Here is a 17211-nt window from a genome sequence, read left to right as displayed (position 1 = left end):
TATACGTTTAACTACCATTTGTATATCATCTTCAATGAAATGTCTGTTCATGTCTTTTGTCTTTTTCATATTAGGTTATTTTAATTTTGAGTTTTGAGAGTTCTTTATATATTTTACCTACAAACCTTTCTTGGATACATGGTTTGCAAATATTTTCTCCCAGTCTGTTGCTTGTCTTTTCATCATCTTCACAGGGACTTTCATAAAGCAAAAGTTTTTAATTTTGATGAAGTTCAGTTTATCACTTTTTCATTTTATGCATTATGCTTTTGGTGTCAAGTCTAGGAACTCTTCATCTAACCCTAAGAGCTGAAGATTTTCACCTATACTTTATTTTTCTAAAAGTTTCATAGTTTCAAATTTACAAATAAATCCATGATCCATTTCAAGTTAATTATGTATAAGGTCTGAGGTTTAGATCAAGGTCCATTTTTGGACTATGAATCCTCATCTGTTCTAGCACCATTTATTGCAAAGGCTAATCTTCCTCCACTGAATTAATTTGCATTTTTGTTAAAAATCAGTTGAGCATATGTGTATGGGTTAATTTCTGTGTCCAGTATTGATGCACCATGGTTCACCAGGCCAATCTTTAATCTAGCTTTGCTAAACCCATCCCAGAGCTATTAATTTAGAAACTTCCAAGAGGGGCTTAGAATTGTGTATTTTAAATTAATTGTAGTAGTAAATCTGATGTACAGCCAAGTCTGGCACCTGCGCCCAGAGCTTACACAAAGATTTTTCATGAATCTTTGCTAAGAAGGTTGGTGGAGAGGAAGTAGGGGATAGCAGGTCACCCTGTTTAATTAAATTAAATATATTGAGAAATATTTAACATTTAGGTAAAGCTATAGAAAATAAGAAATGACCACCTACAAACTCACCATTCAGCTTAAGAAATAAAACATTACTTATTCAGATGTAGCCTTTTGTGGGTCCCCTCCCTCCTTAACCACATTCACCTCCTCTCCTATCTCCAACTCAGAGGTAACCACTCCCCTATATTTCGTGATTATCATTTTCATGCATTCTCTATATTTGACCATATAAAATATGCAGACATATTCATATACATACATACGTACATAAATATGTCAGATTTGTTGTTTTAATAGAAACTTGAAGTAAAAGCAGCTATCAACTTGATCAGTGTGCAACTTATTTTTGCCAGTTCTCAAACCTAGATGACAGCATATTCTGAAGTCTAGTTTAGCTCTATTTGCTTAGACTTGGATATGTTTACTGTTTTCTTTGTTCATCATGCTATTTGATGTCTCAGAACTTTACACTGGCATTATTTTCCTTCTTCCTGAAATTTACCCATTAAATATTCCTTTAGACATAAGAGTCTCTTGGGAAATAAACTCTGTTGTTTCTGTTGGTCTAAATATAACTATTTTTCCTCATTATGAAATGATAACTTGTCTGTATATATACTTCTTGGTAGAGAGTTATTTTTCTTTTGGCACATTCCATGGTTGTATTAGTTATCTACTGCTGCATAACAAATCACCCCAGGCCTGAGTGCCTTAAAACAATAGTAAACAGTTATCTCTTTTTTTTTTAACATCTTTATTGGAGTATAATTGCTTTACAATTGTATGTTAGTTTCTGCTTTATAACAAAGTGAATCAGCTATACATATAAACAGTTATCTCTTACAGTTTCTGTGGATTAAGGATTCTTGAGTGGCTTAGCTGAATAGTTCTTGATCAGAGTCTGCCATGAAAGTTATAATCAAACTGTAGGCCAAGGCTACAGTCATCTGAAAGCTTGACTGGAAGATCTGCTCTCTAGATGACTCACTCAAATGACTGGGAAGTTGGTGTTGGTTATTAATAGGAGGCCTCATTTCCTCTTCATGTGGGCTTCTCTACAAGATTGCTGAAATATCCTCATGACATGGCAGCTGGCTTCCTCCAGAATGAGAATTCCAAAAACCAAGGCAGAAGCAGCAATGTGATTTATGACAATGTTCAGCGCTGTCACTTCTGCTGGCACATACACTAACCCTAAGTGTTAGAGGGATTACACAGGGACTGGTTTATCTGAAAGCAAGGATCACTGAGGGTCACCTTAAAGTCTGGATCCCCCAATTACCTTGTGACTTTTATTATTGCTGCTGAGTAGTTGGCCATCAGAATTGTTATGTCTGTGCAAAAAATATTTTTTACTCTTGCTGTTCTGATAATCTTCTATTTCTCTTGAATGTTCTGCAGTTTTATTTTTATTAATTTTTTTGTGTTTCATTGTGACCCTTGAAAATGAGAAGTCATAATAGTCACTAATCCTCCCAAATCTATAGTCATTATCTTTTTGAAAATTATTCTTTCTTACTTTCTCTAATATTTCTTCTGGTAATCCAATGGGACTACCATTACTTTCTCATTGTGTCATTAATGTCATAATCTTTTTTTTTCATAATTAGTCTTTGTTTTTCTGTGATGAAATATGATGATTTCCTCATATCTGTCAATCAGGTCCCTAATTTTTTCCTAATTGGTCTCTAATTGTTGTTTAACCCATCCATTGATTGTTTTTTAATTTTCAATGATTGTTTATTTTTTACAGTTCTTCCTTTTCCCCCCACACTGCCTCATTTTATAGTTTCTTATTTCCAACTCATTTTGATCATTTCTTCTCTTATTTATCTAAATATTTAGGCATGATTATTTTAATTCTTATTCTGTTGATGAGAGTATCTGATGTACTCTAGACTCTAAATATATTGTTTTGTTTTTTTTTTTTGGCGGTATGCGGGCCTCTCACTGCCGCGGCCTCTCCCGCTGCGGAGCACAGGCTCCGGACGCGCAGGCCCAGCGGCCACGGCCCACGGGCCCAGCCGCTCCGCGGCACGCGGGATCCTCCCGGACCAGGGCACGAACCCGCGTCCCCTGCATCGGCAGGCGGACTCCCAACCACTGCGCCACCAGGGAAGCCCTATTGTTTTGTTTTTAATCCTTCCTGATTCTCTGTTGTTATGGCTTGTCATTTTTTGCATAATTCCATATTTGATTTATCTAAATTTGTTAGAATCCTAAAGGGGCTATGTTGAATGCTCACTATTTCAGGGAGTGTAATCCTTTACTTTTGTCAGGGCTGTGATGAAGAATGTTTATTGATTTATCTAAAATCTTTGGTGCTTTTGGAGCAGTGGAGTTTTTAGAACAGTGAATGAACATTTTGCCATAAAAAACAGTTTTCTCTTCTGTCAATCAGTGCAGTTTGAATTCTATATATTAAGTCTCCAGGGCAACTTTGTTTAAATAAAGGTTACTTTTACAAAAATAATGTCTATACTATAGAAATACTAGGAGAAATATTTCCAAACTGAAAGGATAGAACTAGTATAAAAGGCAGTTTTGGACATCAAAAGTGAAAATTACATGGCCAGTACTACCTCATGACTTGAAATTGTTTGCATAACTGGAGAAATAGGCAATGTATGTCAATTTTATGGTCTCTTTTCCTTGAGCACCTACGGACTCAATTAGTAGGTAAATAAATCGAAGTACTATAGGTTTTTACAAGTAAACATGACTATTACAAAAAGACAATGGCTTATATTTGATATTGGGCCAGTTTTCTATACATTTTTTTAGTTGACAACAATTGCTATTGTCTTCTTTGTTTCTCTGTTCTACCAAACATTATACAGATAAGTGGGGGAGTGAGTTTTCTCTGGGTAAAAAGCTCCATGAAATCAGATGCAATGTTACAGAAGCACTCATATTTAACTAATTCACTGCCTCCATTCTAAACGCAATTCAGTTCAATTTCAGGAGATCCATGGACCCCTTGAAATCTGTCCATGGACTCCAGGTTATGATTTCCTAGACTAAATGAAAAAACATAATTAAGTGGATAAATGGACCAATAATATTACGTTAGGCATACTATGTCAGTTTATTATAAGAGATAAAGAAAACTGTTTTTATATTCCATGATTTAAATATACTAATCATATTTGAAGGTATACTTCATATACATCTTTGACACAAGCTATGCAGAAATGTATTTGACTATTTGAATTGCAAATGTCTCTTGACATAAAATGAATACCTTTTATATTATTAGAAATAACGTTTGGAGAATGATTACAACTTTCAGACTTTTATCAGTGTTAAGCAATACTTTTTATCTACCTGTATGGTTTTTTCAACATCCTGCTATAGTGCAGGGACTTAAAATGCTATATCATATTTCTACTAAGTGCACTTGCCAGGTTGCATTGCTTTAAGTTATATTTCCTATGACTAAAGGGCTTTAGAAAAATAAAAAACAACTTTATATTTTCACATAATACCTGCTATACCTTTTTTTATATTGGTTTTACTGTAGAAAAATACAGAGTATGATGATTATTAATTATCTAAGTATGAGTGGATAAGATTATTAATATTCTTTGACTACATCTGTAAAACTTCGTCTTCCCTGTGAATACTGGGAGTTTACTGCAATGTAATTATATGAAGACACTGATGCACAGGCATTGTAACATAACCCCTATTGTAACGCTAATGATAATCTTTTAATATGCAAATAATTTCAGTTAAATACAAGCATAGACTATTGCTGGAAGTGGCTTAACAGCTAGTGGTCTGACTAGAAAGAACAGTGAATAGTCCCTCTCCCTGATAGCTCTCACAGACAGTAGATGTCCCAGATAACAAAATATTCCTAATGGAAATACTGAACCTAAATGAACTTCCTTTAATTTAGCATTTTGTAGCCTTGGAGTTTTATTAATTTTCAATAAGGGTTGTGTGTAATAAATGCCTAAATTCATTTGGATAAAGAAATTTCAGCTAGACTTCCATTACTCTACTGAAGAATATATTCAGCTGGAATAAGAGGGTTTTCAGTATTTTCCAATGTGACTGAGGGACTCCATATTACCGTTGTTACAGAGGAAAATGCAGGAGGTGTATGAGATTAAGTGAAATTATATCGATCTGCATCCAGAATGTGTATTAAGACAAACCATGAATATCATCTCATTTACTAATTGTTTATCTGATTGTGCAAAAGCTGACTGAAAAAAAAAAGTGCAATAAATAATGGTCAATAAATATTTCTAGTAGGTAAAATGTGAAAAAAATACAAATTTTAACATGTCACTGAGACAGAGGGAAAAAGAGAACAATGAAATTATGAGATAGAATTCTGCAACTCACTAAATATTAATAAAAATTCATATGTGAATTTCACAACTTAGTAGAGAAGGTAACTCATATGTACAGATTGCTATAAAACACATTAGAGAAAGTAGTATTTGTTATGAGAGTTTAGAAGAGAGGGCTTATATTTGGGACATCACAAAAATGACTCATGAGTTTGTTACTGCTTGAGCCAAGTCTTGAAGGATGGATAACATTTGGGCAACAATCAATGAAAACAGCATGTGGAAGGAACGCTGTGAACCAAGGAACAGAGATAGAAATCCTAGGGTATTTCTGTGGACTAGTTGGTCAGGAGGAATGGTGAGAGATTAAAGCTAAACAGGCCGAGGTCACCACACCTCGTGGAACTTCTTGGGTGCTGAGCTAAAAGGAACGGTCCTCATTCTGTAGGCAGGGAGTAAAGAGCCAATGAATGATTTTAAATAAAGTAAGGCATGTTCCGAGCTGGCCTCACAGCTATATAGCAGAGGCCAGTAGCAAAGGTGTTGTATTTTCAATAAGCATGTATCCAAGCACATTCTCAATCATTTATAAGGACAAAAGCACTAGTCTGAAAATCAGCAACAAATAGAAACATGTACAAATCATTTTTTATTCTAAGATGATACTGGTAAATATATAACACTTGAGGTTATAATAAACAGCACCAGTATATTTTTTCCATAAAAAATAAAAAAGGAAGCAAAACTCTACTCAACACATGAAAAGTGTTAGCAGGAACTGAGAACATCTGGTCAGTACTAAGTTTAAAAGCACAAACATTTAGTAGGAGGTATGTGGTATAAGTTGCTAAAAAATACGTAGTTAGTAAAACAAACAAAATCAGTTCTGTTTACAACTTGGCTGGCATAAATCAGTCTTAGGCATGGGTGAAGAACTGTTCTCAAGGATCGAGACTCTAAATATATAAGAATTCGTACCAGAGTTACCAGAAGATTATACATATTTATGTAAATCAAATAGCTTTGGTTTTGTGATTCCAAAATGTTGAACCTCTTACCTCGCACAACAAGGTCGGCTGAGGCTGAAGAATTGTCCACAATTGTCTGAGCGGTGCACGTGTACCTCCCCGCGTGTTTTAGCTGGGCATTTCGGATGAGCAGCTCCCCATTGGAATCCAGCTGTCAGCAAAAACAGCAGTCATTCAAATCAGTACATTTTTTTCACCAACTAAATGGTATTTAGGATACGAGAGGTACATTTTCCCCTAACAAAATGAACACCTGTTTTAGATGTGCTAACTGTCTGTGTGTTCTTAGGTTACTTAAACTCTGGGCTTTGGTATCTCAAGTGAAAAATAGAGTGAATTACCTCAGGTCCTTTTTAGCTTTAATGTCTTTAGTATTCTATTATTTATATAATCAGAGGGCATTTTGAGAGAAAACACAGGATGAAACTATTTCATTGATGTCTTTTAAAAAGAAATGTGAAGGTCCCAAAATCTTGATGCTGAATATCAATGAAGATACATAAATGCTGTATGGCTAGGGAGAATTATTAGTTTGGTTATATAAAACCAATCTAAACAACTAATTTCAAGATGTGCCACAGTTCATTTTACAAAGATACTAAAAGTGTGCAGAAACTGTCAAAATGGACAATTCTACAAACATGTTCTGTTTTGGCCAAATATAACCTCCTTGTGGGCAAGGATTTTTGTCTTGTTCACTGCTGTATTCCCAGTGCTTAGAATTGTGTTTAACATATGTTTTTTTAAGGAGGCTTGAGGGAATTTTGCTTGTGAATGATAAGGCACCATCCCAATGCAATTTCTAAAAATAGCTAATATTTATCGAATGCCTCCTCTATAACAGATCCTGGGATTCTCTTCTGAAAACAGTCCATTTTGTCCATTTTACTAAAGATAAAAGTGAGACTTAGAGTAGCCAAGTAATTTAACTATGGTTACTCGGTTTGCTTGGTTGGAGGACCATAACATAGTCCATGCTCATTATCTCCAAAATACTCTCTTAAGAGAAAAATTTGGAAAACTCGATTTTTAAATAGACATTTGGTTTTCCTGAGAAACAAAAATATTGATTTACTATTGCAATTATAGATATCCAGATAGATTAAAGGATGAAAAACTAACGATTAGGTTAATCTTTCACATAATAGATGAAGGTATTGTTTATGTTATATGACAGACCTGTAAATTTTAAAATTTTGATTATTTAATGACTATATGTGGAATAAATGCTCTGCTTCACCATCGGTTCTGCTGGTGGCCCCTTCACATATTACATTCCCTGATGGTCTTGGAAAGTACTTGGGTTGCAATCCTTGCTTGATTAATAAGATTAATTAAAAATAATAGCTAGTTATCATCTCAGCAGATTGATTCAGTTGGTTGTAACAGAATACTACTATCTCCATATGAAGAACTGGTCAGTGGCCACACACCTTGTTCCTTGGTTTCAGTGATTAAAATCGCTGTAAAAATGAAACTAGAGGTCATAGAATTTAATGTTAGTTGGGGTCTTCCTGTCTCTTGAGGTCTAAGATTGGGTAAAAATCCAGTTTCCAAGATTCCTTCAAATTCCTAAGGTAGGGGAATTCTTTCCTTCTGTTCTCTTGACCAAGGAGGTCCAGACCAGCCTTTTCTCTATTTTGCCATGAAACCTACTAGCACGAAGTATTCCCTAGTAAAGCAGGTGTACTAAGGAGTTAAAGGTCATGGAATTGGTTGTATCCCACAAAGTAGGGCAATTATCATCCACTGTATATTTCTATTTTTACAAGTCCTGTTGGTCATACTTTTACTAAGGATTTCTCAGTGACCTTCACCTCTCTCTGTTCCCCATCATCTTGCTGGCACTCACTCCCACTCCCATATCTTACCTCTCCCTGCTCTTCTCTTCTTTCCCTTGGAAACAAACAACTATTCTTCTTTCCTCATGTTAAGCTGCTTAATTATTGGATGGTTGCTTGGATTCTGACAATACTTCTTCTTTAAACCCTTATTTTCTGTTTTTAGCTTTTGCCGTTCCTCTACCTCTTACCCCTCAGTCCATTTTAATCTGGTTCCCAACTCTTCAACTCATTTTACTTGACTTCTAATAGCATTTGACCTTCCTTCCCCAAACATCCAACCTTTCTAGTCATCTGTGACAGCACATTTTCCAGAAAGTTTGAGAAAATTCTTAACCTCTCATCTTCAACTTCCTTATAATTCCATCATAAATTGTTGAATTTATCCCTTCCTTTTCTTCAACACTTCCTCTGTCCTTGTCCAAGCTACCAACATCTCTCACTGAATTACTATGTCCTATTTGGTCATGACCCTCACCCCTGTCCCATCTATTCTTTTCTCCACTTAGCACTCAGGGTGACCTTTAAAAAATGCAAATTATGATCAAACCATCCTTTTCTATGAAAACAAACTAAAACCTTTAAAAATGTTCCACTTCTTGGAATAAAAGCCATAAGTGTTATGATAGTCAACTTGGCTCCATTCTCTAAATTCTGTCCAGTTCAACTAGTGCCACCATTTCACTTACACTCTGCTCTCCAGAAGAACAATCCCTTTTTAAGACCTTAAATGTATCTTGTTATCTCCTATCTCTGGTTCTCCAAGGTGTTTGCTTGGAGAATTTGATCTCTTCATACCCCACCCTCTTACCACCTTCATCTAAATAACATTTACCCTCCCCCACCAATATCAGTTCGAATCATTTCCTTAAGCAAGTCTTTCTGTTTTCTGTTGTTACATTTTGCCATAGCACTTTTTACTTAATGCGATATTATATATCTCATTTACAATAAAATACTTTTGCAATTATATGATTAAAGTTGGTTTCCCTGAAGGACTGTAAGTTTTATGAGAGGAGGAAACATGCCTGATTTCTTCACATTGTATCCCTGCGTTACATGTGTACAGCCGTATGTGCTGTATCCCTAAGACCAGCACAGTCCCAGGGATATAATAACACCAAATATACATTGTTTGAATGAATTATTCAGCATGCTTATTAAGACTTCTGGCATCTGCTCTTAAGATAATACATGTTTACTTCTTTTCAGGTACAAGCAGAGTTAGGATAGCAAGTTCATATAGCCCATAAAAATGGCAGAATTTTGCAAGCACATAATGAGACATTTTGATGTCAGGATGAAGCACACACGCTTGCTACCTCTTTTCCCACTTCCTGTGCCCCAGAAACTTACATTTTACCATGTGTTCTCTTTCCTGCAGACCTTTGTACATATCACTTGCATTGCCTGGATTCTCCCATCTCCCACTTCTATCACTTGGCTAACTTCAAGTCGTGGTTTAGATGCCCCTTTCTTCTCTAGAATCCAAAGTCCTGGTTAGGTGGTTGCCCCTGGCATATTTTCATTTTAACTATCCCTTTCTATTCTAATTATTTAGTTGTTCATTTCTTCTACTAGACTGTAATTCTTTGAGGAAGGGACTAGGTCTTATTTATTATTACATACAAATTATGTATTGTGATATCTGACATACAGGAGGAATTCAACAAATAAATATTGCATAAATGAATTAAAATACCTATTATCTAAAATGTTTTTATTAAATTATTTTAGTAATTTCATATGATTTTTAAGGTAAGATAATGATAATATTATAAGATAAAATAGCTGAATTGAGAACAACTATTGCCATCCATATACCTGAGATCAGCTATCAATTAATAATATATTTCAAATTATTTGTAAACTAATTTCATGAGTAAATATAAACGTTTTAGGAATAATGTGTTTATTTATAGAGAAAAGAATGCAGTTGACATATAAGAAAATGGACACCTCTAAGTTTTTCAACCACCCATATTTGTTGTAAAGAATTAGGCTTTTACAAATTCAAAATTTGTAATACAAATCACCAATTTACAGAGAGATCTGCCCTTTCCCTCACCTTCTGGAAGGTAACCTGTAGTATTCTTTCTTTGCTTGGGTGTCTTGGGTCATACTGAACAGTTCTAACCATGTGATTTAGGGTGGCAGTTAGCCACACCTGTATAGTTTTAGAGTAGGGGCTGACCATGCCAGAAAGACTAACATTGACTTAGGGTAGGGGCTTTGGGTCATGTGTTATCAGTCAACCTAGATATTGAGATTAACCATTTGGGCAATCAATCAATCAATGCCTACATGATTAAGCCCTGGTTAAATCTCTAGATATCAAAGCTCAGGAAAGGATCCCTGGTTGGCAATACTCTGTGCCTACTGCCACAGACCAAAGCTGATAGAGTAATGCCTCCTGACTCCATGGGGAGAGAGCAATGGAAGCTCTATGTTTGTTATGTCTCCTGGACTCTGCCCCCATGCATTTCTTCCCTTTGTTGATTTTAATCTGCATGCTATTTGGGTAATAAATTGTAACCATAAGCATAATAGCTTTCAGGGAATTCTGTGAGTTCCCTCTAGCACAAGGAAACTGAGGCTGGTTTTGGCAACCCCTGGAACTTGCAGTTGGTTTCAGAGCTGGAGATGGTCTTGAGGACTCTGCCTGACTTTGTAGTTGGCCAATTCCACGTATCATACTAAATAGAATTCACCTGAGGGGGGGGTAAAGAAATATTATTTTATTACCTATAGCTCTCTTTTTAAAAATATTTAAAGTAAGAAAAGAGTAAAGTTGTGTATATGGGGAAGGTAATAATAAAAGAGGTTTTCTTGAGCCATTGTAGATGCTAACTGACACATATTTCTAAGAAAATTTCTAGTGAGAAAAAATAATATAAAATAATTATAGTAAAATAAAATAAACACTATATATTAATAAAACAGACTGCTTTAATGTGCTTTAACATCCTTAAAGTTCAATACATCATAGTACTGAACTTTGACATTAAATATTAATTAATGGAAAGATATTAAAAATATTTTTAAACTATTATGACACAAGATAATAGTTATATTTGAGACAGAATAATGTTTGCATAAAATAAAAAGCACTGGCTTCCCTGGTGGCGCAGTGGTTGGGAGTCCGCCTGCCGATGCAGGGGACACGGGTTCGTGCCCCGGTCCGGGAAGATCCCACGTGCCGCAGAGCAGCTGGGCCCGTGAGCCATGGCCGCTGCGCCTGCGCGTCCGGAGCCTGTGCTCCGCAACGGGAGAGGCCACAACAGCGAGAGGCCCGCGTACCGCAAAAAAAAAAAACAAAGTAAAGAAAAGCACTTAGCTCTATTGCATGCTTTTATTATGTGAACTCACTACTTGGGTTGCTTCATGTATCCAAATGAAAGATAACCCTGTTGCTAAACTTCCACTATTTCAGTGAACGATGGGATTAGGTTGGAATTTTAAAAATAAAATACTTCAGAAATTAAAATTTTAAAAAAATTCAACCTTAAAATAAAAAAATGAAAGCAGAAAAATAATATAAAAATAAACAATTTGTGACACCATAATTACTCTTTGTAAAATATTTGAATGCTGTACACCTAATAATCTTCTTTAATGAAATTGCTATAATTTCCCCCAAAATCTCAGTTTGAAACACAGTGCTGTTTTCATATTCACTTATTTAATCCTGAGAGGAATAACGTGGTCATGCTTTTCATACTTTTCACACGTAATGAAAAACACAGACTATTTTGTCTTAAAATATCATATTAAAGTTATACTTACTGAATCTTCAGAATAAACTCCTTAAAAACTTCTAATTAAAATATTCTAAAAGTTTAATGCTAAACTCATTTTAAAAGTTAGCCTTGTTTTAAACATTAGGACTTAGGTAGGTAATGATAGGCTGATTTGCATAAAGCAGTAATAAGCAGCTTTAACATTTATTCTCATTTGATCTATATTTGGTGAAGGTGTGGCACTGAAACACCTCAAAAGGAAAGTAAAGAAAAAATATGCTATATCATTTCCAATAGAGATGTGTATGTATAAAAGCTTTGCTGAAGTTTTTATAAATGGCACTAGCACTTTCCATACCTCAGGAGAAGTTGAGGTTCTCAGTGGTCGACAGAACGCTTACAAAGCAAGTAAAGATCATGGCTCTCAGCACATTCTAGCCACAAATTAGATTCGAATGCTCTCTATATTTTCACTAAAAACCACAGCTTGGCTGAATTACAAAATTACAAAATGCTTTCCTTCATATGAGGAGAGTTGAATCACATACTGGAAATTGTGATAGCACAGCTCAGGGATGTTCCAAAGTGTATATGTGGTTTACCACTTAGAAATTTCCCAAGTTTAAATCAAAAGACTTCCAAGATATAAATGCCTATTCCTTCCTTTCCACTCCCCCATGAACTAACTTTGAAAAATCAGTCCTGCAGTATAAATGAGTCTGAATTACTAAGTTGGATTAACAAATTCAGTTAATCATAATGAACAAAGAAATATGCCATAAGGTATATACAGGTCTAGATAAAGCTTAGAGGTCATAAATGGCTCTATAAAAACATCTCTTTTGTTCCACTGAAGTCCAGAATGAAGAGACAAATATGGAAGACTGGAGGAAAGCATAGCCTTTAAAGAGAATACTCTAGAAACCTGTAAGCAAAAATTATTAAATATGTATGATACATGCTATATCCATGAAAAATAAACATTTTTCTTTTTTACTTTTGGCTTGCTAGGTTAAAGAAGGAATAACCACCACCATCACCAACACACAAGTAAAAAAAAAAAAAAAAAAAGAAAAAAGTAAGGGTTTTATAGGTGCCAGAGACTATTATAAATTCTTTACATGTGCAAATTCACTTATAGCAATAACCCTGGGAAAGGGGTACTATTCTTAACTGTATTTTAGAGATGAGGACACAATAATACTGTAACTACAACCACTACTACTGCCACCACTGTTGCCGTTAATAGGATACTACTACTGCTGCTACTAATATCAATATTAAGATTGCTACTACAGCTTCTGCTATTGCTACTGCCATTGCTATAGCTACTATGAACTCCTACTAATACCTGATCTAGCTTATTAAGTGCCCTTAAGATGCCTTGCAATGTGCTAGCTACTTTACATATATGTTTCCTATTTAATTTTTATAAGACTCAGGGAGATATGTTTAATCTTTCCATTTTACAGATAAGGAATTTTAGATTTTAAGCTAAGCTACTGGTAGAAGGCTCAATAGTTAACCTGTTTTCCCCAAGTTAAGCTGTTGCCAAAGTAGTGCTTCATGGATCAAACAATTGAATTTAGATTCATAGTTTGGTAGGTAAAAGTGGATATTTTCTCATAACAGGAAAAATACAATATGTTATATTTTCTTTCTTCTTAAATTTTAAACCTATTTAAATGCTCAAACATAAGAAAATAGAAAGAATAATACAATGGTACAATAGTACAATGGCCACCCATTAGATTAGTTAGATTCAACAGTTGTAAACTTCTTGCCATATTCACTTTATCTAATTATCTAGCTATCTATTGTTGAACCCTTAAAAAACAAATTACTGATACCATCGTAATTCATTCATCAAAATATTAAATTGAATCTCCAAAAAGGTAAGACCATTCTCTTAAATAATCACAGAACCATTTTCACACACAACATAATTAACATTAATTTCCTAATATGATCTAATATTCAAGTTATTGTTATTTTAAGTAATGCATCAGCATTAAGTTTGCCTGAATGTAAAAAAATTTTAAAAGATATAACTTACAAAATCTTATGAAAATGAGTATTATCATTACAAATATACACACTTAAATATATTAGGGAAATAGTTGAGGATAATTACTGAGAGGTCACCCCGTACTTACACGATCAAAGGAGATGTTGAATATCCCTAAATTTGTTTATTTTGATGGCTGAAGAGTTCAATTTTGATCAATCGGACCATTTTAAATTAAAACTCACAAGGAAGGAAATTTTCTTTTCGATGTCTACTAAGCATTTTAAATGACGGACAGGGGCCTTCCCGGGGGCTTCCCTGGTGGTGCAGTGGTTGGGAATCTGCCTGCCAATGCAGGGGACACGGGTTCGAGCCCTGGTCTGGGAAGATCCCACATGCCGCGGAGCAACTAAGCCCGTGAGCCACAACTACTGAGCCTGTGCGTCTGTAGCCTGTGCTCCGCAACAAGAGAGGCCATGATAGTGAGAGGCCCGCGCACCGCGATGAAGAGTGGCCCCCACTCGCCGCAACTGGAGAAAGCCCTCGCACAGTAACGAAGACCCAACACAGCCAAAAATAAATAAATAAATTTATAAATGATGGACAAAACCATCAAAGCCTTGGGTTTAGAACCCATATTTTTGAGTTGAAAGAAAAATTGAACACTGTTTAATTTATATGGTTTTAAAATTGGTTTCCATTAGCCTTAGGGTTCTGAAGACCTTCATGGATCACTTGGTAGAAAGAAGGGATCAGAATGGGATGTGTTTTGGGATAGGAAGATGTGAGAGGCCCTATAGTTAAGGCTTTGGTCTCCTACACATGCTCACAAACGTGGGTACAATTTCTTCAATCAGACCAACTTTACCTTCCTCTTTGATATTGATTGGGGTTCTAATTTAAATTTTCTTGGCAAAAAGAATTCTGCTGCTAAAAACCTTCTGTTGCTGTTTTTCAAAACTTCTGCTGTGGCCCAACTTCCTCATATGACAGATGAGAAGCCTGAGGCACAGATTGACTGTTTTGCCCAAGATCATAAAGCTTGACAAGGGCAAAACTACAACAAAATTCCAGATCTTTAGATAATGTTCTGTTTTAAAAACTAGCTTTTTAAAAAATTAGTTTCTTGGGAATATGAGAGCTAATGACAAAATAGCATATTTCTAGTGTGATATAGTAAATAAAACATCAAAATTGACAATGTAAAATTATAAAATAAAATCCCTAAGACAGCAAAAGTTTATTTCCCCTTCGTTTTATTTTATATACACATTGTATTTTGCAAGCATAAAGAGCCAGAATAATTATTCCAGTGATGATTAAGTATGCAAGGAGTTCTATGTAAAACAAATGGGACTTTAATTGTGAATGAATTTTTGGAAATTTCTCCAAACCAGTACATTTCTGAAGAAAAAAGACTTGCTGTTATATGTGCTTTATTCCAATTATTTAACATTATCTTTGACACATGCTTCCTAAAGGCTAGACTCTGGGAGTCTCTGCTCGAGAATAACTTTAGCTGGCATGATCTCTGCCCTGCAAGTGTGATGATCTAGAAGGAGCCAACCCAAGTATAGATACCTGTAGTGAGCATACGTGCCTACCTCCCTCCATGTTTACTGGTGGAAAATAGCAAAATAAAATAGAATAGTTAGGCGTAAGTCAAGTTTTATTAGGATAATGAAAGGGAGGTAGAGGAAGTTCAGACAGAATGAGGGATGATAGAATTCTCTCTTTTCCAGTTAATTACTCTTAGTAGAGAAACAATTTGGGCACAGGTAGCCTGTCTTTGTGGGTTTTGTGTGGACCGCAGAACTATGTCAGGGGACATTTCACATATTTCTTTCTTTCTCCCCAAATTTAAGAGTCTTGAATTTGCAAAACACATGCAATCTATCCTCTACTACTGACACTATTTTGAAAAATGCTTTATCTATCCTCTTATACTTTCTTTTTTTGTCTTCAGCACTCTCATTTGCTCAAAATAATATAACTTCTCTTTGTTTCCAACATACTATGCTTAAAACTTTTCAGTCCCTTTATTCTTAAGTCTTTTTTTTTTTTTAAATCTCCCTTGAGAACAGCATTTCTCAATCTTGACCCTATGGATAATTTGGACTAGTTAATTCTCTGTTGTGGAGGACTGTCCTCGGCATTATGAGATATTTAGCAGCATCCGTGCTAGACAGGTGCCCATAATACACCACGTGCCTGCAGTTGTGATAATCAAAAATGTCTCCAAATATGACCAAATTTCCCTAGGGAGAAAAATCGTTCCTGGTTTAGAACAACCATTTTAGGGCTTACATCATCTCACTGTGCCCTCTTGGTTTTCTGTTGTTTCTTCAGCTCTAATTTGATTCTTGTCTTGGTCTGGATTATGGCTTAACACTCCTTTTCTGCTGTAACCTGTTGCCCCATAACTCTGGACAATCTTTACCTTCTTGTTCAATAATGACAGAGAGCCAATGAAATTGAAATAAATAAATAAAGACTTCTGTTTATTACTGCTTCTCTTTCTCTCTCTCTCTCTCTCTCTTTTTTTTTTTTTTTTTTCGGTACGCGGGCCTCTCACTGTTGTGGCCTCTCCCGTTGCAGAGAACAGGCTCCGGACGCGCAGGCTCAGCGGCCATGGCTCACGGGCCCAGCCGCTCCGCGGCATGTGGGATCTTCCCGGACCGGGGCACGAACCCACGTCCCCTGTCGGCAGGCGGACTCTCAACCACTGCACCACCAGGGAAGCCCTCTTTCTCTCTTTTTGCATGCACAGAAGCAAAACATCTGTTCAAATTCATAACATCTTCTAGTATGGGATACATGTTTCCGACTTAAACACATTTTTGTGACATGTTCAGTAGAATTAATATTTTCTCTCAGGATTAGGGTAAAAAATCTGTCTACTTTGGTTTTGAATGCTGTCGATACAGTCAGAACAAATGCATGTCCACACACCTGCAAACACACACACATAAACTATCTCTCTAAAGGGGATCACTAAGAACTGCCTAGAATTTTATAGTTAGACAATTTGAAACTCTAGACTTGACTTACAATGTAATGCAAAGGTTGCTAATCGTGTAGGAAGAATAAAGTAATTTGGATAACTTTGTACATAAAAAGTTCATTAAACAATGTTATAGAATAAGTTAGGAGTTGAACTACTGTTCAGCTGCTGTCTTATAGTGTTTCAAATAATGGGAGGGAGGTTATTTAAATAGATATAGACATGAGTACCAGTCAATGGATTAGAAACAAGTGGTGAAGACCACAGGGTCTACAATCAAACCACCTTGGTTTCAAATCCTCTCTCTGCCACCAGCAAGTTGTATGACTAGACAAGTTACTTAACATTTCAAATCTTGTTTCCCCACCTCAGAAACTGAGAAAAAATCACAGTAATATGTGCTCCATAGAGGACTGCTATGAAGATCACCTGAGAAATACATGAAAAACATTTAATCCAATGCTG

At 35.6% G+C, this 17211-nt stretch overlaps 1 protein-coding gene across 6 annotated transcripts in view; it reads right to left on the bottom strand.

Moving 5' to 3' along the window:
* Window positions 1-17211, bottom strand: part of CNTN1 (contactin 1) — a 353678-nt gene that overhangs the window by 91808 nt on the left and 244659 nt on the right. For all 6 annotated transcript variants that reach the window (XM_059080718.2, XM_067009071.1, XM_067009074.1 and 3 more), the window contains one exon: window positions 6184-6304. In XM_059080718.2, coding sequence (XP_058936701.1) covers window positions 6184-6304 — 121 coding nt within the window. The remainder of the gene's footprint in view (window positions 1-6183; window positions 6305-17211) is intronic.

Source organism: Kogia breviceps, chromosome 12, assembly GCF_026419965.1.
Source record: "Kogia breviceps isolate mKogBre1 chromosome 12, mKogBre1 haplotype 1, whole genome shotgun sequence".
Taxonomy (NCBI): Eukaryota; Metazoa; Chordata; class Mammalia; order Artiodactyla; family Physeteridae; genus Kogia; species Kogia breviceps.
This window is presented reverse-complemented; position numbering and strand designations above follow the sequence as displayed.